Here is a 25,668-nt window from a genome sequence, read left to right on the forward strand (position 1 = left end):
ACCTCCGCCTACGGGTACAACGAGGGAAAGAGTAGGCCAAGAATCTTCAACCCCCGAAATAAAGGGTATCGAAGGAATGTTATCCACACTTATAAGTCTAATGGTCACAATGCAAAATAATATGCAAAACCAAAATCGACTAATGGAGCTTTTAGTCAAACAAAAATCCAATTAGATGGTTTATTTGAGAATCTATCTATGGAATGCTAACGGCATTTCAAAGCGCAAAAATGAACTTAAGACATTTCTTGATGATATTATAATAATATCGATATTATGCTCCTCTCCGAAACTCATTTAACGAACAAAAACAACTTCTATCTGACGGGCTATATATTTCATGCAACAAATCATACAGATGGGAAGGCTCATGGAGGAACTGGGAACATACTGCCTCATAAAGCAGCGCATAAAACACCATTCCCTTCAAAGAGTTGCTACAAATTCCTTGCAGTCAACTTCAATACGAATTCAGACAGTGCGAGGTCATCTAAACCTAGCTGCAACATACTGCCTACGTTTCTGCATATCTGTTATGGAGTTTATGCAATTCTTTGATTCACTAGGCGATTGCTTTATAGCAGGCGGCGACTGCAATGCCAAGCACCCTCACTGGGGTTCTCGCCTTACCAACCCAAAGGGTAGACAACTATACAACGCTTTGATACAGCCAGGAAATAAACTAGACTTTCTATCACCGGGAAAGCCTACATACTGGCCAGCGGACCCACGGAAGAAGCCAGACCTAATTGACTTTGCGATCACTAGAAAAATTCTACGAAGCATCATTCGAGCCGAACCTTTGGATGACCTATCGTCCGACCATTCAGTTGTCCTTCTTCACCTATTTCAACATGCCGAATTACAAAATAATCAAATTTATCTTTCATAAAAAAGGACAAACTGGCTTAGGTACAAAAATTACATAAGCTCTCACATACACATAAGACCGTCAATTAACTGTAGCAAGGACATTCAAGATGCAGTCAACCACCTGGAAGACATGATGACCTCAGCAGCAAAGCTCTCGACTCCTGCGACACAAATTCCTATATAGAAAATCTAGTCCGAGAAAAGCGGCAGCTCCGCCGTGAATGGCAGGCACACAGATCCCCTTCTTCAAAGGAAAGGCTAAAAACAGCGACACGAAGTCTCACAAAGGTCCTACGGAGCAGAGAAGAACTTGCTCAAAAATCATACATAGAACAGCGGAACCGCCAAACACCTCTCTAAGTTTCGTCGAGGTTCTGTCCTTCTTTAGCACACAGTGGTGTGGCAGAAAATATATGAAATCTCGATGACCACTCAGCTCCCAGGAGGACCTTACCATTGTCAGGGCTTCCGCCTCCACAAACAACCCAACCGAGCCGAACCGACACACAAAGCAGCTCGTAAAATAATCCAGCTCCAATTAGCAAATCAACTCGGTGAGGCTGTTGAAAATGAGGATTCGCTAGCTTTACATTGGCGGGAATTTTCCAAGAGCTGACGTCCAATGCAAAATTGGGATGAAGGTCAGTGATGTTGGAGGCTACGATCGCAGTTACTTGCGCCGAGTAGTAAGAGCATTGCACAGAAAACCCATATGTAGAGAACCCTGCGTCACCTATACCGGATACAGACACCGGAAACGTTATCATCCGCAGCTGCAGCTGGTTCGCCAGCCTTGAAGTGACTAGCAGCGCTCGACTCTTCTGAAATAAAGATAGTTGCGAAATCAGATTGAATCGTCTCGTTACTCAGTGTCTGAACCATGGCACTTAAAATCAACCTACTTCGAATGATCCTGTGTACAACGGTTCACAAGTAGGACTCTCTGAAAGCTATCTACTTTGCGTGGCTCCAGTGTAAACGAACCACCAGAAGAACTTTCATCATCGAACCTACTTCGAGGGGCTCCTGTGTAAACGGACCACAAGTAAGGCTTCATTATCTACTCTACAAGTAAAACCCACGGCATACCAGTCTACTTCCAGTGTTGCTCCCGTAAAACGGACCACAAGTAGACCCCGCGTTACCCAACCTACTTCGAGTGTTGCTCCCGTGAAACGGACAACAAGTAGGATCGGCCGATAAGGAATCAGCCGAACCACCATACCATCTGTACTTGAGGAAAACCAACCCAGGACTTTAAGTACCCCACATCCACTCCGGCCTGATCACAGCAAGCACCTGGTCAACCCGATCAGTCCCATGCAGTATCCAGGTACCTTTATTCAGAACCTTAATACGTTCTTTTGTCTTCGACTCCGGGATCTACGGTTTTGCCCGCGAGTTCAAATTCGACGTAGTGGTCGTATAACGATCTACGGACGAATATTTGATGATCCCGACGTGATCCTTTTCTAGACCACAACCTGAACACAAGCCGCAACGCAGTTTGACTCATAGAAAAAAATAAATAAATAAAAATGATATATCGCAACCATGGGATCAGAATCAGACCCCGTAATCCAAATGCTCATTGATGAGCAAATTGAAAGCAATATAGAAATCCAAAGGCTAATATGAAACTTCACTAAGGACTCCGCAGAGCGTAAACTCAAGGTCCTTCCTTCGAGGAAAAATGATGCCAAGCTCCATAAGCTAGCACAAATCCTGAGAATGAGTATTTCACAAAGGCCAAAGCGCTAGAAGAACTTCTGAAAAAATAAGAGTCTATATTTTCGGATGGAATCCCATTAGTGTCAGGCCCGTGACAAAGACCCCGGAAAACAGGCGAAAATCTCGAGCCAAAGATACAATCATCACGAGGAAACGAAGAAGATTTTCGATTAATATCATTAAAACGACGGCATGAAGCACGATTAGACGATATGGAAGACTTTCTGTGCAATCGCACCGAAGGACGGGAAGTGTCCACACACGTCAGACAACACATAAAGGAGCTATGGAAGGAAATCGTCACGGGATACCATGATCTCATCGACCTGGAACCAGCCATAAAAAATGATGGACATGAGACATGACCATAAGAAATGATGGAATGAGCAGAATACTTTTGGTTTCTGAGCGAAGAATCGCAATCAACTTCAGCATCAATACAAAAACCCGCGATCGCACCTCCGTTTGTAATACCACCAGTAGAATTTCCAAAGTTCGACGGAGACTACCGGCATTGGCTACGATTCTACGAAATTTTTACGGAATACATCCACAATCAAGACTACAACGATGCAGTAAAATTCCGTCATTGGGAGAATCATGTAACAGGTGAAGCAAAAAACTTAATCCACCGATCACCGATCCAACCAATCGACAATCTCTGAAGCAGATGTTAGAAAACCTTGAGTGACAGGCAACCAGTCAAGTAACAATGCAGAAAAATACGTCGACCGCTCCACTTCGATCCAGTTCATCACGAGTGGTGTGTTCAGCCACAGCCCTGCTTACAGATAAGCCCACAGTTCTGTTACCAACCGCCTAAGTGGCAATACATGGACCAGGCGGAACCCCTCAGCAATGCCGCACACTCCTAGATTCTGGATCACATTTTAACATAATCACCAGAAGGATGGCTGACACAATACAATTAGAGTCATCTACCCTGAACATCGCTGCACTGGAAGGAACAACTAAAAGATCACGAAAAAGGGCTGTGGTGACCTTATCATCATTAACCACTGACTTCAAAGATCAAATCAACGTCGTTGTACTACCGGAAATAATGCCCAATCAACCATCCCACCCTATTCAAGCGCCAAGAAATATCTCACCTCAATTACGCTTAGCCGATCCTGAATCTACGCAGTCCCAGAATATTGTCCTATTGTTGGGCGCCGAAATCATCTCCCAGCTTATGAGGCCACAACAGGCATATTTGGGAGAAGGACAGCCACTACTGAAAAATACCGCGCTTGGATGGATTGTGATGTCAAGGCAGAACAAGTCGTCGTTAATACGGATTGGGCACCGGGAGCTAACGAGCCACGAAAGGGTATCGGTAAAATCGCAACAATCGGAACAAAGTTCTAGTGCATGCATCGGCAAAGAGCAAATAGTAAAACCTGGAAGATTGCAGAATTTCCAGTTCATGGTGGATCAAAAAGGAGAGCCGAAGACGGACGGACGGACGAAGAGCACAGAGTGCAAGGGCCAGTAAACAAAGGAATTTAAGGAGTTGAAGTCACCTCCAATTCTAAAGTATGTAGAAGGGAGTGACATCACCCGGCATGGGTAAAAGACATATCCAAAAGGCAGCAAGTAGGAAAGCCAAGAAAGAAAAAACGCCCAGTACTACATGGAATGTCCAAGGAGAATGGTTACGAGGGCGCGCAACAAGGCGAAGGAGACAACAGGCTGGATAAAAATATCGTTGGTATCATACCAATGTTGGAGGTCACACCCACATGATTCAAATATTTTTTTGGTATTAACATCAGATTTTTATACCCTTGCAGAGGGTATTATAATTTTGGACAAAAGTGTGCAACGCAGTGAAGGAGACATCTCCGACCCTATAAAGTATATATATTCTTGATCAGGATCACCTCCTGAGTCTGTCTGTCGGTTTCTACGCAAACTAGTCTCTCAGTTTTGGAGCTATCGAGTTGAAACTTTGCACACATCCTTGTTTTCCTTGCAGGTAGTATATAAGTCGGAACGGCCATATAACTGATTGATCGGAAATGCCATAACTTTGGTGTTTTTTAAGTTAGAAAGATGGGACTTGGTACAGATTACTCTTTGGGCAAAATAATTCAATATGCCAAATTTAGGATCGGCCGACTATATACGATCCGCTATATATCTAATAATATAAGATGCGTGGCGCCACCTAGCGGACTGCGACTCAACTGCAAGGGTGTATCAACTTCGGCTCCGCCCGAAGTTAGCTTTTCTTTCTTGTTAGTAATTAATTAGTAATTAGAAATTAGTAATAAGTTTTAAGATCCACAATATTTTCTAGTGCAAGGGTACACAACGGTTCACTGAGACGGTCTAACAACAACGCACAGCCGCATTGGATTGAGTCCCTCAATGGGAGGGGGTAGAATGTTGGCACCTAGTGACAAGACCTACTACCATATATTCAATTTGATCTAATCAATGTTCATCAGCATGTCTCAATACACAATAATCAGACCTAATGACTCATAGTACTAACAAACAATAAGCATAAAACAATATCCAACCTAATAACCCAGCACTAGTAGACGGCGACAGAAGCAGAAATCAGCAGTATCAGCGGGAAGAATGAGCGACTGACCGAAGCAAGCAAAGCCAGCTAGCTAAGCCGAAATGCATGAACAAGCAATCTGAGTCAGCAGACTCAGAGGTGGGAGATATTGGCATTAACATTGGGGGAACATGTTCATAACATTGACCTTCCCTAGACTTAGTTTATGTATAATTTACCATATTATATAAGAATTGTTCTTCTGAAATAAAGATAAGGTACGGCTCTTAAAACCAACCTACTTTGAGTGATCCTGTAAAACGGACCACAACTAGACCTTCGGTATCTAATCTACTTCGAGTGTTGCTCCCGTGATACGGACCACAAGTAGAGCGCGCGTTACCAAACCTACTTTGAGGGTTGCTCCTGTGTAAAACGAACCACAATTAGAATTCGCGTTACCAAACCTACTTCGAGTGTTGCTCCTGTGTAAAACGGAACACAGGTATAATTTACCATATTATATAAGAATTGTTCTTCTGAAATAAAGATAAGGTACTGCTCTTAAAACCAACCTACTTTGAGTGATCCTGTAAAACGGACCACAACTAGACCTTCGGTATCTAATCTACTTCGAGTGTTGCTCCCGTGATACGGACCACAAGTAGAGCGCGCGTTACCAAACCTACTTTGAGGGTTGCTCCTGTGTAAAACGAACCACAATTAGAATTCGCGTTACCAAACCTACTTCGAGTGTTGCTCCTGTGTAAAACGGAACACAGGTAGGAACCGCGATATCCAACCTACTTCGAGTGTTGCTCCCGTGAAATGGACCACAAGTAGGATCGGCCGATACGGAATCAGCCGAAACCCCGTACCATATGTACTTGAGGAGAACCAACTAAGGCCTTTAAGTATCTCACATCAACTCCAGCCTGATCACAGCAAGCGCCTGATCAACCCGATCAGTCCCATGCAGAATCCAGGTACATTTAATCAGAACCTTTATACGTTCTTTTGATTACGACTCCGGGACCTATCGTTATGCTCGCGAGTTCAAATTCGACGTAGTGGCCGAACAATGCTCTACGGACAAACAGTGAACTTCGGTAGAGCTTCTGCGCAAGCTCTTGTTTTTTCGTTTGTTGTGATTGGGAATTGATTGAAGCAGCATAGATTAGGGTTAAATTGAACCCAAAATAAAAATATTGAAAATCTGCTTTGAAACGCGTCTATTTATTCGGCTGCTATTAAAAACTATTAATAGCATAACATTGATTGTTTTTCAATTAGAATAATTTAGCCTTAATCGTAATTATAAGTAATTTTAAAAATTTTATGAATAACAATTAGTTAGCCAAATCATCAAATCATCGAGAAAAAAAAATTGCGTTTATATATATAAATCTAACAGAGCTTGTTGTTTATTAAAGACTGGATTTTGAACATTAATTAAAGATCCAGAAAACGCTCGGTAACTTAACATGTGCTTATTGCACTTATCTCAAAGATTATCTTATCTTATCCATTTGGGTAAACACATTTTTACACCCTTGCAGAGGGCATTATAATTTTGGTCAAAAGTGTGCAACGCAGTGAAGGAGACATCTCCGACCCTATAAAGTATATATATTCTTGATCAGGATCACCTCCTTAGTCGATATGAGCATGTCCGTCTGTCCGTCTGTCTGTCTGTCTGTTTCTACGCAAGATAGTCTCTCAGTTTTAAAGCTATCGGCTATAGGCAGTGTATAGGTCGGAACGGCCGAGATTGGTCAACTATATCCTATAGCTTCCATATCTTTGGCTACCATAACTTTGGTGTTTTTTAAGCTGTATTGATATTATTTTCTACGGATTCCATTTTGGAAAAATTTAATCCGATCTGCCAAGTTTAAAAAGTATCGGCCGACCCATGTAACTGAACCATACATCTGAACGATCGGAAATGTTTTTAATGATGCTTGGGGCTGTTTCCAACATTTTATTAGAAAATTTATTTTATGGCGATCGGCCATACGATCAGATTTATATATAATAATATGAGCTGCTGCTTACGTGCAAGGTATAATAAACTTTGCGGTAGGATGACGTAGACCCTTTCATCCAGGTAACTCTGCATTTTTGATCAAAACCTCTTCCGCATGCATGATCTGTGATGGCCATTCTCACATAATAAACTCCTGCCCAAGGATCGTTTAGGTGAAATTTGGCGTTTTTCTACATAACCTTATCAATGGTGATGTAGATAACCCGCATCTACGTATAGATTGTAACATTCCCAATTGAAGGAATAGAAATTGTAGTCTTTTCTTTACCCATTGTAGTTCTATAAATGGCCAGCATGACCATATTCTTCTCTACTTTCTCTTCATTATCCTTATCCTTAGGAGAATTTCACTATCATATCAATCTATATATATAAAAGAACATCGTGTTTTATGTTACACCACTTATAAATCAAGAACGGAAGAACAGATTTGAGTGAAAATTGGTAGGGAGGTAGCTTAGAGCCAGGAGAAGGACATAGGATACTTTTTGTCCCGTTCGACAGCGTTCCTCCCTGGCCCATACTTTTTTATTTAGGCAGACAGCTAAGAAGAAAATGTCAAATGTCAAAATGTCAGTTACAAACGAAGTCAAATTCATAGTCAGGCTCTCAAATTTAACAACGAACCAAAAAGATTGTGTTGCGCTGAAATCAATATTAAAACTATTTCTATTAAATAAATAATTAACAAGTGGATTGAAGTGAAGTGAAGTTTAATTAATAATGCCGCGACCAAGACGGTCGAATCTTTCCCGACAAAGCCGTAATGCAAGAAGAATACAAAATATTGCATATGAAAGGACTGAAGAAGAACGAGAAATTGCACGTGAACAGCGCCGCAATAGTATGGCTCGACTTCGTGCTTCTCAAATAGATTTCAATTTGCGACGCAGATATTTAGCTGATTTGAATCGAGCTGCGTTTCGATACGATTGCAGCAATGATTACAGCTTGCATCCTAGCGTTTGCATTGGGCAAATGGACGTTGTTTGCGAGTATTGTGGTGCATTAAAGTTTTCCGGAGAAACGCCTGGATTATGCTGCGTTAATGGTAAAGTGAAATTGCCAGTGTTGACTCCGCCACAAGAGCCATTGTATTCATTGCTTTGCGGCGAAACACAAGAATCACGCCACTTTCTTGCAAATACTCGAAAATACAATAGTTGTTTCCAAATGACGTCATTTGGGGCAGACATTATCGAAGAAGGAGGTTTTAATCCGACATTTAAGGTATTTATTTTTGTACTTACATAGAATGTAGTTAATGAATCTGGTTTTTATTTTGTAGATACAAGGACAGATTCACCATCGAATTGGATCATTACTACCTTTCGAAGATACACAGAATAAATTTTTACAAATATATTTCATGGGCAACATGGAAGAGCAACTTGATCGACGCCTAGGGATCAATGCAGGAATGAAGCGAGCAATTCTTCAAGACTTGCAGTGTCTGCTTCATGAACATCATGCGTTGGTCAGGTTGTTTAAGAGTGCTTTAGAGCGCATGCCAAATGATGACTATAAAGTTGTCATCAAAGCAGAAATTATTCTTTTTTGTTTGACTTATTTTTTATGCGTGCAACAACAATATGCCACAGCGAAACGTGGCAGGGTACTGCTAGTTTTCTAATAAAAATGTAAAATTATAATTGGAATCTGTCGGGTCAAGCAGCCGCAGGAAAGAAGTTTGGCCGGCAATAATTTATTGAATTTGTGACGACATATTTTTTTTTATTTATGTACGCGTCGCCCGCTTTCGTGCATTCGATCGGCCACCTGCATCTGACGTCATGCGCGTTGAGCCGTGCTTCGTGTCATCATTTTAATTCGTTCGTCAACCCTACTCAGTCACATAAGTAAATATACAATTTGTAGAAACGCTAAAAAAATTAAATAAATTGTATCAATATCTGTAAATCGAACTGTGCTTGTTTTTCAGTAACTAAACAGAAACAGTCCCAAGCATCTTAAAAAATATCCAGTGTCAGATCAAGCAGCCCCCGGAAGGTTTGGCCGGCAATAATTTATTGAATTCGTGAAGTCACTTTCTTCTATATGTCTCTATTCGAGTCGAGAACTTTCCATGCTTTGCCGCCACTGCCACTTCCCACTTTTAGTGGAGGTTAGGCGGAGTGGCTTGAATTTCGGTCGCTGTTCTCGACCATGGTGTATACCAACCCATTCATAAGTCGGTTCGAGAAGCTTCAGCGGTTGCGGTCCTGCCTTCGTGAATCTGCCTTGGAGACTGATTGATTATTGGAGCTCTCAGACAAAAATTATGACGTCGCATTGGAGCTGCTAAACAAAAGGTTTAGTAATCGGAGGCTTATTTTTCGAGCTCATGTTAATGATGCATCTGAGGGCCGTAAAATCCGCATCGGCGACGACGCTTTGCGAGCTTTCGGACAAATTTATTTCGCATATGCGAGCGGCATGTATGCGAGGATTTGGGCATCTATCTCGGCATTGCAATGCGTCAAGCTACCGTACGTGTGGACGCAGGCACCATAGTCCGGTGTTGTTTGGTGGCAATTCGACAGCTCAAGGCCAACACCCCTCTCCCGAGGTTTTCACATCTAGCGACGCTGTTTCTCGGTCAGCGTCTGCTCCCGTCAATTCTCTTGCCGCCAAGGATCGTTTTGGTACTGCCCTGCAGAGCGCTGCTCGATTTTGGCTCGCAGGTGCATCAAGTCACTTTAAGGCTGGCGAACCAGCTGCAGCTGCGGATGATAAGGTCTGGGTTTTCTGTGCAACTCAACTTGCAATCCCAATGCTCTGACTACTTGGCGTAAGTAACTGCGATCGTAGCCTCCAACATCACAGACCTTCAGCCCAATTTTGCATTGGACGTCAGCTCTTGGAACATTCCCGCCAATGTAAAGCTAGCGGATCCTTATTTTCACCAGTCTGAGCCAGTTGATTTGCTTATTGGAGCTGGATTATTTTACGAGCTGATTTGTGTAGCAAATTCATGTTTCAAAAATGTTGCAAATTCATGCCATCAATGCAAAAAAATCGGCTCAGTGGGTTGTGTGTGGAGTCGGAGGCTTTGACAATGGTGAGGTCCTCATGGCAGCTGAGTGGTCGGGACTGATTTGCCCAAAAGGCTCTTTAGATGAGTGGCTCGATCAGCTTTTTCGACAGTTCTGGTAAGGGGAAACCTGCACCGATCCGATTGTGAAGGCGTCAAAGGAAGATCTGGATTGCGGGAGTCTCTTTGTTAAGAACTTCGTGCGGTTAGAAGGTGGTGCCTATACAGTTAGGTTGCCAATTAAACATAACTCCGGTTTATTGGGAGACTCGTACTCACAGGCTCTACGTCGTTTCCAGTTGTTGGAGAGGAAACTGTCTCATCAGCCTGAACTGCGCACTCAGTATTCGGCCTTTATAAAGGCCTTCCTAGGACAAATATCCCTGTTTCCGCCGGAGTAGAATCGATATTGCAAATATTTTCTGCCACATCACTGTGTGCTAAAGAAGGACAACACCTCGATGAAACTTAGAGAGGTGTTTGGTGGTTCCGCTGTTACCACCTCAGGTTACTCTTTGAATGGCATCTTAATTGCTGGGCCGGTCATCCAACCTAAGCTTTTTCATATACTGCTGAGGTTTCGTTCGCATCCGGTAGCGCTGACTGAAGACATTTTTAAGATGTACCGTTGTGTGAGGATGGCTTCGTCATTGGACACTATTACGTAAGGAACGAAGCCGGCGTTCAATCTATCTGTGCGAGCGATGCACGAATTGGCTAAGGACGAGGTTGAAGACTTTCCAGTGGGATCCAAAATCTTGCTTCAAGACGATTATTTCTGGTGGCAGCTCCAAGGAGGAGTTTGTTGGCATTATAGGGCTTCTTTTCAAGGGTGAATTTCAGCTGCGGAAGTGGTGCTCCAATATCCCTAGCATGTTGCCGGCGTGCCTAAAGAGGATCGGGAGTCTTATTTAACTTTTCATGACGGCAGCAACTGCACGAAATCGTTAGGATTGGTTTAGGATCCTTCCACTGATCAGCTGCTGCTTTCGTTTCCTGATCTTCAGTCCAATTTGACGAATTCCATGGAGTGGCGTTATGTGACTACGTTGAAAAATCCAGCTGATATCTTATCTCGTCGAGCCCTCCCTAATTAGTTGATCGTATTCAGTTTTTGAGGACTGGCACAGGAGGACTGACCTGCGACGATAGTAATCGAGAAGCCAGCTTTACAACTTCGCCCTTCAATTTTAGTGGTGAGGTCACCATATACAGACCTCGTGGCGATATGCAAATACGCTAACTCTTTTCCAGCTCTTCAGCGAGTGTTTGCGTACGTCTATAAGTTTGCAGACGGGTTCGTTATAAAGGAATTGTCGTTCATGATCTTAAGGCGGGACCTCCCATGCTTTTCTGGGCAGTGCAGCGCGCTCATTTGGGTATTGAAATAATGACTTTGCAGACAAAGGGAATTTTTGCTTCCACAGTTCGCTGGCTTCGTTATCCCCCTTTTTGGATCAGTTTGGATTGCTTCGAGTAGACGGGCGTCTCAAGAATTTATCGTTGGATTACGTTCAGTAACGCGAAGCATAATCACAACCTGCACGCTAGACCTCGATCCTTATTGGTGATGATACGTTCTCAGTATTACCCGATTGGAGGGAGAATAACTGTGCTCATGGCGACAAGTAAATGCGTGAGATGTTTTCGGACGAGGCCTCGTTGGTTGGAGCATGTAATGAGCGATCTTCCAAAGGAGAGAGTGAAAGGTTATCAAGTCTTCGATGTAACCGGCATCGATGTGGGAAGCTTGTGGGAAGCTGCTGTTAAGACCGCAAAGTATCATTTTTACAGGGTCGGGGGCTTAGCTGTACTAAAGGCCGACGATTTGCAGACGCTGGTGTACAATATTGCTGCAGTGATTAATTCGAGGCCATTTTACCCTCTCTGAATACCCCGCTGATCTGGATGCCGTTACTCCTAATCATTTTCAGGGCCTCCTTCTAGTTTCAGTGAGCCAGACGTGACAAAACTCAACATAAACCAGCTAAATGCCTGGCAACGCGTCGTCTTTCTTCAGCAGAGTCTCTGATCCAGATGGAAGGAAGAGTATTTAACCCTGTTGCAGCAACGATCCAAAATAAACCCAGATCAAGGCATAGCTGTAAATGGCTTCGTGCTGGTGAGGGACAAAAAACTTGCCTCCAATGAAATGGCCCCTGGCGAGGGTGACGGAAATGGTCGTCGGAGATGGCGGAGTGTGTCGGGAAGCGCCAATTAGTCAATTAATTGTTCCTGCTGCCTCTTCATGATGCTGCTGGAAGCTCATCTTCCAACGGGGGGAGTTTGTCGGGTCAAGCAGCCGCCGAAAAGTTTGGCTGGCAATAATTGATTGAATTCGTGACGTTTTTTTCTTTATTTCTATTTTAAGCCTATATTCGCGTCGCCCGGTCTCGTGCATTCGATCGGCCACCTGCATCTGCCGTCATGCGCTAGCGTTGTCTCGCTCTCTCGCGGTCGTTCTGCAGCATCAAGCCTTGAGCCAATCAAATAAATTGTGTTCATACATAGAAATCTAACAGTGCTTGTTTTTATTAAATCCTAGATTTGGAACATTAAAAAAAGCCTCCAAAAACGCGCGGTAACGCTCGGTTGTAGAATCGGTATGGATTAAATTAATTTATGGTCGAGCTCTGGATAGGAAGTCTGCTACCACATTAGCCACATTAGGGTTCGTATTTATTCTCGGGACTATATATATTCGCCGATAATATCCCTCCAGCGTTTTAGCTTGGCATTGTAATTTTTTGCACTATTCGAAAAAGTCAAGGGTTGGTGGTCTGTATAAATTGTCACTTTAAAATATCCGTACAGATAATGTCTTAATCTTTGGAGACCCCATACAATATATTGCGTTCGTAGCTTAGTTTTCTTCCGTTTTCGAGAGAGTACGGGAAATTCATGTTAATGGTCTATGGTTCTGTTCTAAGACGGCCCCTATTGCTCCTATTGTACCTATTTTATGCGTCTTTCATGCGTTTTATGCGTAAGTTAGAATTCCTTCAAAAAGACTAGGTACGCTATTGTTTCATCCCTAGAGATAAGTGTGTTTTTAAGATTTTCAAATGCACCCGCAGCTTTTTTGTCTAGGTTAATGGCTTTTCTGCTTGACTTTTATTTGGATACGCGTCCCTTTTCTCCCCTTAGGAGGACAGTTAGGGCTTTAGCCAACTTCGCGTAATGCTTAATAAATCTATTTTAATAGCTTGTCATTAGTAAAAATGATCAAAATTTTTCTAGTGTTTTGTGGTACCGAGAAGTTTTTAATTGCTTTGATTTTTTCGATGTTGGTTTTAACTCCTTATTCTGATATCGTATACCCCAGAAAATCGACATATTTTTTAAAAATGTTGCATTTGTCGATTTGTATTCTCATATTGGCTTTTTGTAGGGTAAGATACACTTTGCTTAGGTTTCCGGTATGACTGTTTTCTGTTATGTTGAAGACGATTAAGTCGTCAACGTAAACATAACAGAAGCGCTTGGGAATATTGCTGCGGAATTTTTTAATCCGAATGGTAATCTGGTAAATTCATATTTCCCTCCATTCACCACGAATGCAGTTTTAACCATGCCTTACTTAAGTGGTATTTGGTGAAATTCGTTTTTATACCCTTGCAGAGGGTATTATAATTTTGGTCAAAAGTGTGCAACGCAGTGAAGGAGACATCTCCGACCCCATAAAGTATATATAATCTTGATCAGGATCATCTCCTGAGTCGATATAAGCATGTCCGTCTGTTTATACGCAAACTAGTCTGTCAGTTTTAGAGCTATCGAATTGATACTTTGCACACATCCTTCTTTTCCTTGCAGGTTTTAAGGTGCAGGTGTATATAAGTCGAAACTCCCGGGATCGGTAGACTATATCCTATAGCTGCCATATAACTGATTGATCGGAAATGCCATAACTTTGGTGTTTTTTAAGTTAGATTGTAAGTTAGGTTGGGCCTTTCCACACATGTTACATTTGACCAAAATATCTTATGTACAAAATTTCATAAGGATCGGCCAACTACATCCTATAGCTGTCATAGAACGATTGGAATTGGCATAACTTTGGTGCTTTTTAAGTTAGAAAGATGGGACTTGGTCTAGATTTGGACAAAATAATCTGATTTGCCAAATTTCATAAGGATCAGCCGACTATATCCTATAGCTGCCATATAACTGAACGGAAATGGCAAAACTGCAAGGGTATATCAACTTCGGCTCCGCCCGAAGTTAGCTTTCCTTTCTTGTTTAAGTCTAGTACTGCAAAAAATCAGTTGTTTCCTAGTTGTGCAATTATTTCGCCTATTTTTTGGGATGGGGTATCGATCGTATTTTTTGACTTCGTTGAACTTTCTTTAATCAATAACTGCCTATACTTTGGTTTTTCATTAGGGTCGGTTTTTTTTCGGGACTACCCAAACCCAAACTGGTAGGCTGACCGTGAGACCCTAACAATGGCATCTTCTTGTCTAAGCGATGCCGGATATGGGTAGTCTTTTCCGTAAACTGGGATATTGGGGGAAGTTCTTATTTTTCCTACAACTCTGGTTGTGTAAGTTAGTTTAGTTTCGGGGTCTGCAAATAGGTTTTTATGGAAACTTTTCATTAATTCTCTATAAGTTTCTGTCATTTGATCGTCTGCTAGTCCGATCTTGTTTACGATCCAAGTTAGTAAAAACGTCGTTTTTAACGTCTATTATTGCTCCTAGTTTCTTCATAACGTCATTACCTAAAATTCCGTAAATGTATTAGTAAAAAGAATTTTAGTGGGGTGTCGGATATGTTGGGAATGTATGTATGTTGTGTTATTTCATTAATCTCTTCTACTGAGCTTACTGTAAAATTTCTACTATTGGGTTTTATATTGCACACAAGTTGCGCTTGAATGTAATTTTGATTAGAGCCCGTGTGATGAAAAGTTTTGACATTTTCCGTTCCCCGTGGCTACCTTAAAATAGGGTAAGGAAGAACGGATTATTCTAAAAAATATAATTCGGACATATCAACGGATTCTTGTTGATCGGATTCCGCTTGCCATGAAGCATCTTTCTCCAGCTCATTTATTCCATTCTCCTCCGCTGTCTGAAAATATTCTTGTTTTTTATCCACCTCAGGTTGTATTGACTTTGCAATTTATTCGTGTTTTCAATGTTTGCGTTGCTCAGCAGTCGTTTCCCTACGAAATTGTTATCATGGGGTCTATTCATATAGTTAACGAAACGTCGTAAACGAATGGACTGATCTACGCCCATAGGTATTGGATTTGGCTTATTGGTTCTTGGTTAGTTTGGTTGAAAACTTTGATTGTTCATTCGGGGTAAGACTTGAGGCGGGTACCCTCTAGTGGGTACTACATTATATCTTCCGGAGTATACAGTTTTCTGATTTTCTATTAGGTTGCAAAGATGTAATGCAAGACCTAAGTCGAGAAGCTCTTTAAAAGCCAAAAGTTGCCAAAGACTGCCGTTCAGGCATCTTACAAATGTATCTAGGGTTTTCTCCCTATACAGGCCCCCTTTACAGGCTGTTAGGGCCTGTATAGTTTCTTGGGATGTTTCAAGATTCCCAATTTGGTTCAAAATCAGAAAAAGAGTTGCTGCCTTGGTTCAGTGCACACAACTGATATTCTAATGTCTTCAGATCTCACCTATCAACAAAATGTGCTGTCAGATACTTTGATATTGCCTCCCAATCTAAAAGTGTGTCAGCATCTGCTTTTCCAATTGTTCCTAATTGCTAATATTATGCCATAGTATATGCCATAGTATAAGGACACCATTTTGTTGTCATAATTTTTTAGAATCCGTTCTAGGCTCTTCTTCCAAGATGAGTATTCTACCTTGTTCCCAGAAAAGACTTTTAGTGTCCGCTCTAAGTTTGGTACTTTATCTAACTCGCCGATGTTGTAAGCAAATTCCCTTTTAATTATTTGGTCTGAAAAGTTTTAAAAGTCTTTTTTTGGATTAAGGATTTTTCTAACCAAACCAGATAAGTTCTCTTGAAGTATGTCGCTAAGTAGTTTCACACTCGTCCTAACAGAGGATGAGTATCTAGCAGGGGTCCTATTGGTTCCCATTCTATCAATCAAGTCTTGTTCTCTCCTTTTAATAGTTTTATTAATGCATGATTTATAATGGTTTATTTTTAAATGATTATTATTAAATGGTTATGATTTTTAAATAAGTTTAAATAAGGGTTATAAATAAATAGTAAGGGTTTCCTTTTAATTGGAGTTTATGTTATTAATTTGTGAGTTTTTCTTGAGGTTTCTGAAAAATTAATGTGATTTCTTTTTTTTTAAGTTCTATGTTCTTTACAATATTTTTCTTGGTAAGGTTTTCCTCTTAATATAAGCTTGAGTTATTTATTTTTATACCCTTGCAGAGGGTATTATAATTTTGGTCAAAAGTGTGAAACGCTGTGAAGGAGACATATCCGATCCTATAAAGTATATATATTCTTGATCAGGCCCATCATTTTAACCGGTCCAAAAGGCGCTGGTTTGAGCTGATGTGTGAGAGCTCACATTGTCATGGTGCAGAATGATCCGTCTTCTCTTGTTCGTTTTTCGAATTTCGCCGAAGATTTCAGGCAAACAAATTGTGGTGTACCACTTTTGACTACCTTTTCACTACCAGAATTGACCGTCCTACGTTTCTCAAGCGGAACAGTCGCCACATGACCGGTTTTACCGAAGAAACAGGCCACCATTTTCTTCAAAGTGCTTCTTCCACGAACCACTTTCGTTGGATTTGGATCGTCTTCGAAGACCCACACGGTCGATTGCTGTTTTGTTTCGGGCTCATAAGCATAGATCCATGATTCGTCACCAGTGACGATCTTATAAACGTCTTTTGAAACACCGCGGTTGTATTTTTTCAAATTTTTTTTTACGATTATCAAATTGTGCGGGATCCAACGAAAAGAAATTTTGTTAACGGCCAAGTGTTCATGCAACATCGAATGTATGCTGGTGGAAGAAATGCCTCTATCTCACGATATGTCACATGACGATCTTGCATTATTAGTTCATGCACAGCGTCAATGTTCTCTGGAACAACGACTGATTTTGGACGACCTTCGTCTTCAAGCGAGCGAAACTTTGCATACACCCTTTTTTTGTTTGCAGGCAGTATATAAGTCGAAACAGCCGGGATCGGTTAACTATATCCTATAGCTGCCATATAACTGATTAATCGGAAATGCCATAACTTTGGTGATTTTTAAGTTGGGCCAAAGTTTTTAAGTTAAGGGTTGTGCCTTTCTCATATGTTATATACGACTAAAATATCTTATGTACAAAATTTCATAAGGATCGGCCGACTATATCCTATAGCTGTCATAGAACGATTGGAATTGGCATAACTTTGGTGTTTTTAAGTTAGAAAAATGGGACTTGGTACAGAATTTTAAGCAAAATAATCAACTTTGCTAAATTTCAAGATCGGCCGACTATATCCTATAGCTGTCATATAACTGAACGATTAGAATTGGCACAACCTTAACTGCAAGGGTATATTAACTTAGGCTACACCCGAAGTTAGCTTTCCTTTCTTTTTTTTTTATTATTTGAGTTTACAGTTTGAGCTGACAAATATGATTCTTATGATTAATAACTAAGCCTAGCATTGCTCCAACGCTGCTACGATCGCTGTCGTCGTTGCTGCTGCTGCTGGCGTCCCTCGACATCTTTGGTAGCTGATGTTGTTGTTGTAGCTGAAGTCCAAGTCTTTGTTGCTAATTGGTCAATGCAACTGCACTGCGTTGTTGCTAGATGGACTTGCCATTGGGTTCACTGAGCTTTCCATATTTTTTTGGTTTTTTCTTTATTTTTGCTTTTTCACGATCAATGCCTACTCAGCGTATGTAGGCATTATTCCGTCTTTCGACCCTTATTGGTGCCACGGCATCGTATTGCATCCGGTGCGCGGTGCACTCGATGTGGATGCATAATTGAGTAATTGAGTTTAATTTAGTATTTGACATATTTGGTTTTAACGGTTTGGTTTTTATATAATATATTTTTGAATCTATATTCTTAATCCGGATCTCCTCTTGAGTGGCTATACACCCATTTTTGGCAACCTAATTCAATCTATAAGGATTTATAAGAACTTATAATGATGGAAAAGGATAGGTTGACTGTCTCCAATAGCTAGTGTCTTATAAGTAACTGAACGATCGGAAATTGATATTTGTAAAGAGATTTGGGGCTGTTTTCGGCATTTTTTGATGGCGACATGAATTTGATGGGGAAAATCTTATAAGGACAACTATATACGTTCCGATATGAGCATCATAATATAAGCTGTTACTTATTTGCAATTGAGCATTCCGTTCATGTTTTCTTAAAATATCATTCATCGCTCGTTGCAATATTCTAGGAGTGTTTGTTAACCCATTCTAAGGATTCTTAGGAATTCGTATTTCCCATTATTTTTAGATAATGAAGTTTTCAGTATGTCTGTTTCATTCATGAGAATCTATCATAATGGAATCCAGATTCGAAATCAATTATTGAAAAATACTTATTGAAAAATATAAGTAAAAAAATAAGTATTTTTCAATAATTGTTACAAAATCACCGGAGTCTGAGTTTTTTAAAATCTATCGTCAGTGAAAACCTTGTTTGATACCACTTGTAAATCGGAATTATAATGTTTTATACCTGGCCTTATTCACCTAGCATTCAACTAATTTCAGAATTTACTAAATCTAAAGCTGATAGAGCATTAGGGTAAATAAGCTGTAAATGCTATCATTTACGGTATTTATTTCAACGCGTATACCTATCCTAAATGGAATCTGCAAATTTATCCTATAAAGTGATCAGGATCACCTCTGAGTCGATATAAGCATGTCCGTCTGTCTGTTTCTACGCAAACTAGACTCTCAGTTTTAAGGCTATCGAGTTTAAACTTTGCTCACATCCTTCTGTTGTTTGCAGGCAGTATATAAATCGAAACGGGTTTGGTTGTCGATATCCTATAGCTGCCATATAACTGATTGAGCGGAAATGCCATAACTTAAGAGTTTTTTAAGTTAGAGAGTTGGGACTTTCCACACATGTTATATTTGGCAAAAACATCTTATGTACAAAATTATAAGGATCGACCGATTATATTCTATAGCTGTCATATAACTGAACGATCGGAATTGGCATAACTTTGGTGTTTTTTCAGCTATAATGATGGCACTTTCACGGATTCCATTTTGAGCAATCTATTGGTTACCTGAGTTAATCGTTCCAGTTTACATTTCATGAATTTACATTTCGATCCATTAAGCTTTAGATTATTTGCTAAACACTAATTTTGAAATTTATCCAAATCGGATTTAAGTCTAGATTGATGAATAATGTAAAAAGTAAGGGTCTAAGATGGCTCCCTTGGGGTACTCTAGGAGTGACGCGGACTAAACGCGAGGTAACATCTTTAAAGATGACACGTGAGGTTCTTCCAGATAAGTAGCTCAAAATTCAGATTAGGAGATCAGTTGGGAATCCCAAAACACTACTTATTATGGTTAATTGAGTCAAATGCTTTACTGAAGTTAGTATAAATGACGTCTGTTTGTAAGCCATTCCGGAATCCATCCATGACGAAACATGTTAGATCCAATAAGTTGGTAGTGGTTAAGCGACGCCATGCTGGCACGGTGATAATAATGAGCTACGTAAGTGACGTGGGGTGACTTTTTTTTTTTAAAAGCTTTGCAATTGCTGACAATTTAGAAATGCCTCTATAATGCCAATCGACTCGTAGTCAAGAGAATTATGATTAGTGATTAGTAAATTTAACAGACGGCAAAAGAAACTCCCATTAGGCATTGGTGCGATTTTTATTTTGGTGCTTTTGACACAAACTGGATATAGAAGTATATATAAATCCCCTTAAAATTCCACCTTCAAACTTTAAATTTTATTTATTCAAATAAAGTAAAATTTGAAAGGATTTTTCCTATATTTTTAAGTTTATTGCACACATACATGCACAATAGGGCGGTTCGATTTGTAGGGGGTGAAAAAAATCGCTTAGGCACATATGATTTTTGGATTCTTGGGATCAAAATAAGAAACTTTGATCAAGAGACCATACCTCTAAAATGAATTCTGATGTCCCTCGTTTTAACGTGAAGGAAAAATCTTGTTTTGACCCATTTAGAGTGCCCCAATCGAGTCCAAATGTATGAACGACCCCCACTAACTTTGGAGGGTCGACCCACCCATACCCCCCTTTGGTACCCCCCTGGGGCCACCAAGGGAAGAAAAGGAGGAGAGGCGGTGGGCGGAGCAACAGGTTTTGAGTTACATTTTCATAGCATACTTTTAGGTGCTGTGATTTTGTGATATTTTTGTAAGGGAGAATCCCTCCTGTGGGATCCTAGGGAGGTACCACAAGCATGGGTGGGTCGACCCTCCAAAGTTAGTGGGGGTCGTTCATACATTTGGACTCGATTGGGGCACTCTAAATGGGTCAAAACAAGATTTTTCCTTCACGTTAAAACGAGGGACATCAGAATTCATTTTAGAGGTATGGTCTCTTGAGCAAAGTTTCTTATTTTGATCCCTAGAATCCAAAAATCATATGTGCCTAAGCGATTTTTCAATCGACCCACCCTAATGCACAAGCTCAATTCCTATGTTTGTTTACGTAACAAGCTTCACAGGTGGGTGCATAAAAAAAAAAATTTAGAACAAAAGTTCCTCATATTTTAGTAACAAACATCTCTAATGTTTTTCAGGATTAACAAGATAAAAATCGTTATCGCCTAAGAAATTTTTTATTCATGATTTATTATAATATTATAAAGCGATATATTAAATATCATTTTGATATTTTTTTATGACAGAGAATATTCATATATATTTTACATCTCTAGACAGCCAACCGAATTATACTGTATATTAAGTTTTAAGTCTAATTATACATAATGCTTAAGGCTAAAAGTCAGAAATTTTTAGGAAACGCCTTACGTTATGATGCACTATGAAAAAAACTTTACGGGAAATGAAAGATTTTATGGATTTTGCGTCGATATTCTTGAAACGATATCCCACGAAGTTGGCTTTGATTACATATTAGATTTGGTTCCCGACCGAAAATATGGAGCCAAAGATGCCAACACAGGTGAATGGAATGGAATGGTTTCACAGCTCATGAAAAACGTTTGTATATAAAATACATTTGAACTAAATAATTATAACAAGTTATAATAACATTTATTTAGAAAGCGGACTTGGCGGTTGGCTCAATGACTATTACTTATGCTAGAGAGAGCGTAATAGATTTTACTAAGCCATTTATGAATTTGGGAATAAGCATTTTATTTAAGGTAACAACGTAAACATTCAATTACGTTTAAATACTTCAATTTTTTTTCAGGTCCCAGCTACAGAACCAACACGGTTATTTTCTTTTATGAATCCTCTAGCTATTGAAATCTGGTTATATGTAATAATCGCATATTTCCTTGTATCAATTTGTATTTATATTGTAGGGAGACTTTCACCTACTGAATGGCGCTGTATTCATCCTTGTAACTTAGATCATATTACTGTTGGCAACCAATTTTGTTTATCGGACAGCTTTTGGTTTACAATCGAAACGCTTATGCAACAGTCACCCGATATTTTCCCGCGAGCAATAGCAACTCGTATTATAAGTAGTATTTGGGGCTTCTTCTCAATTATAATAGTAGCGTCATACACTGCTAATCTTGCTGCATTTTTAACTACAGAGCGAATGATAAATCCTATTGAAAATGCGGATGATTTGGCATCGCAAACAGAAATTTCATATGGTTCCTTGGATAGTGGTTCCACGATGACATTTTTTCGGGTATGTATGTAATTGCCATAAGTTAATTTAAATATCTGTTTTAAAAATAACAGGATTCTATGATTGAAACTTATAAAAAAATGTGGAGAAATATGGATAACAAAAAACCATCAGTATTTACAACTACATATGAAGACGGCATAAAACGTGTAAATCAGGGAAACTATGCATTTTTAATGGAATCTACAATGCTTGATTATATTATACAGCGAGATTGTAATCTTACACAAATTGGCGGGTTGTTGGATACTAAAGGTAATCAAATACTGTACATGAAAAATAACTTTTTCGTTTTTTCATTAAAATCTGTGGGGTGAATATTATTTAAAAAGAACGTTGATATATAATGGATTGTGTTGCTCACCTGAGAGAGAGCGATACAGAAAACAATGTTTACATTTATAGTTAGTTGCAGTTAAGTATTTCTGATAACCCCAATATACTGCCCCCGTGGGAAGGTGTCTTTCAACCACATCCCTAATGGGCAAGAGACATAACTTAGCCACAGCGCGAATCGTTGATATATGGACATAGTACCAGTTACAGTTTTTAAGACTACTGTACCAAGAACACCATCCTTTCCCTTATTCCTGATAAGCTCCATGATCCCCGCGAGCAACCACTTCATGGGGGAAGGTTTTACACCTTGAACCTTACGATGACACTTTCTCCTCCATCCTTTCCCTTATTCATGATTAGCTCTATGACGCCCGCGAGCAACCACTTCATGGGAGGAACGTTCTACACCTTGAACATTACGATGACATCTGTAGTTATGGCATCCCCATTCACTCAAAGTGAACATAAGAGGCTTGAGAAAAAGGAAAAATGAACATAAAAAGTGCAGAGTGTTCACGCAAATAGTAAATGATAATTTCCCATTAAGTAAATGATCTATTAAGTATTAAGATTTGATAAGTTTACAAAAGAGAGCGCTAGACTCTGAGGCTGATGGATAAGAACAGTTTTTGGTAGCAGCAAAAGTTTCGGAAAATAGAACCTCTTGAAGAGGCAAAAAAAATATATTTTGATCTAGAAACTTCTGTACAGCGTGATTAAGAGATTGTTAGAACTAGGCATTATCGAAGAAACACATCCATCGCAGTGTTACCGCTAGTAATACTTATAGGCCTCGCTTAGAAGGTTTAATGATTATACTTACGACATAAAATTTATTTAGGGCAATGTTTATATCTTCTTATGTCAGTAGATCGGATCAGTCAAAATCAAAATCTAATTTATTCAGTTTTATATAGTCAGAATTCAGAAAGAAACGAACTTTATGAGATTTAAGGAATGCGGGCGGTTGATTACCCTGTTTGGTGGCTTTTAAGGGGGTATGAACTAATGGAGAACAGAGGACGTATCGGACAAAACCGATATGTTTATACTGAAAAATTTGGAAGCCGAATTTTTTCCCAAGTCCAGTCTTTGCGGGGCCAAGGATATAAGCGGCTGCATAACTGTTGGATGAAGATTATTCATCATTACTAACAGCGGATTTCTAACAAAGTTGTAGCAATGATTTGTGAAGTCAAACCTACTCATTTGTTTGCAAATGAGTTCATTTTCGAAGCGTTCATTTTGACATTAATCAATTAGCATTAATTTCAAATTCATTCTCCAAGTTGTTTACTTTTACATTCTTTAAAAAAACTATCTTAAAACTGAAAAAACTTTTTAATTTTATTTTTGCATTTATTTTCAAAATACCCACTTCCTCTCTTTTCTTAAAGTAAACGGACGTGTATTTTCTTGTGCGCACTGCGTTTTTATTCATTCTTTTATTAAATAAAATCGGATTGTATATAGTTAACCGATGATTCACAGTTTAGAAGTAGCACTTCAACTACTTAATAAGTCTCCAAATCGTAAAAAATCCGCTTTGAATAATCTTCTCAGCCTTCTCAGCCGACAATTATGCAGCCGTCTAGGAGGAAGGAGGAACAAGCGCCTCGGCCTGAGTTGAAGGACCGCCTTTGGAGAGTCCAACATACAAATTGAAGAGTCTTTGTAAAAAGCTGGATGCGTTGAGTTGAAGGACCGCCTTTGGAGAATTCAAAAGACGTTTAAAGTCAAGTGCGAGGTCCAGCCAAGTGAAGATATCGTCGTAGCGGATTGGAGCAGGGAAAATATTTTAATTCAGCTGAAACCCTGAAGCTGCATAGCCACTTATATCTCTGGCCAATTGGCTTTCAAATATCTCAGAATTAATGAGCAATTGTCCAATATGACCTCTGTGACATCGCTTAAAGTGATCCCATACGCAATAATTCAAACCCCTGTAACAGTCACCAAACAGGGCAATCAACCGTCCGGACCCCCGGTACGACGGCATCAAAACCCTTGCAGGTTATCCCACCATCGAAACACATTTTTGTTTCCCAGCTTGCTCCTGATTACATCAAAGTAAAAATAAAAGCCGACATAAAGGTGGTGAATATTACAAAATTTAAATATTCATACATCAGGCACTCGGCATCTATTAAAATACGTGTGCCCTTGCAGATGTTCAAGTCGATTTGTTCCGCCAGAGAACTTTTGGCCAGAGAACTTTTTCGTCCAAAAACATCAGATACGGTGAAAAAAAAAAAACAAACCTGTGGGTGGAAAACTCCCACGTGTTACGGCTACTGACCAACCTTCTACCTTATTTTTTCAGTTCCAAAAAACTAATGTCTTCACTAACACTTACCTATCAGATTACCAGAGGGTTACGTAGTAAACTTCCCAAACTTTATTCTGAAAGTTCTTCCTTGCATCTCACATTTTACCTTTTACAGAAACTTGGTTAAGGGGGCATGCGCACTTGTAAATTTCAAAAAATCGAATTTTTTTTTTTGCATTTTGTTAAAGTATATACATTTAGAAATGTGTCCACAAAATTTTGAAATGATCCGGTGAAAATTCAGTGAGATACACATGTTGAAAGGGAGGGGCGTACGGTAAGCGTAATGGTGAGTTGAAACTTTAAACACGTTTTTCTCAAAACTACGTTTTCAAAGTCGGTGACCACTCTTACTCGAAAACTAGCGACCCGATTGTCTTGAAATTTAGCATGCTCTTTTATTACATAATAATCTAGTACTTAATCGAAGGATTTTTTTTTTTATGCAAAACTTTTTTTTTTACAGCTGAAAAACTACCGATTTTTTTGACGAAAAACGATTTTTCAACTTTGAAAGGTCGCCATTTTGTCAAATATTTTTTTTTTTAATATCCTTCGATTAAGTACTAGATTTACTTTTAATAAATGTAAATCCGTTTCATTTTTTGATTTCAGACTATCCAGTTTTTCACAGTGTTGGTCACCGCAACTCGCCTTTTTCGGATGGACCTCACTTCGACGGGGCATAACTTTGAAACCCCTAAATATTTTCTACTTTTTTTTTCAAATTTAAGTTAAAATAATGTACTTTCACATAATAAAACGATATTTCAAAAAAATTCAATAGTTTACGAGAAAAAAATTCGGAAAAAATGCCTATTTTTTGGCCCTCCAAGTGCGCATGCCCCCTTAAAGCCGGAAATCTTAAGCTCCGAAGTTTTTAACCTGTTATTACATACATCTTCGTCCGAACCGCCAACATACTGGCAACATTTGTCCGCTATTCGTTTGGTTTTCGATCGT

General features: G+C 39.7%; 1 protein-coding gene across 4 annotated transcripts in view; it reads left to right on the top strand.

Annotated features, from left to right (window-relative positions):
* Positions 1-25,668, top strand: part of LOC6494740 (glutamate receptor ionotropic, kainate 2) — a 374,202-nt gene that overhangs the window by 251,636 nt on the left and 96,898 nt on the right. For all 4 annotated transcript variants that reach the window (XM_032452178.2, XM_032452179.2, XM_014904084.3 and 1 more), the window contains 4 exons: positions 21,161-21,364; positions 21,427-21,531; positions 21,582-22,037; positions 22,091-22,292. In XM_032452178.2, the coding sequence (XP_032308069.1) occupies positions 21,161-21,364; positions 21,427-21,531; positions 21,582-22,037; positions 22,091-22,292 (967 nt within the window). The remainder of the gene's footprint in view (positions 1-21,160; positions 21,365-21,426; positions 21,532-21,581; positions 22,038-22,090; positions 22,293-25,668) is intronic.

This window comes from Drosophila ananassae (assembly GCF_017639315.1).
Source record: "Drosophila ananassae strain 14024-0371.13 chromosome 4 unlocalized genomic scaffold, ASM1763931v2 tig00000054, whole genome shotgun sequence".
Lineage (NCBI taxonomy): Eukaryota > Metazoa > Arthropoda > Insecta > Diptera > Drosophilidae > Drosophila > Drosophila ananassae.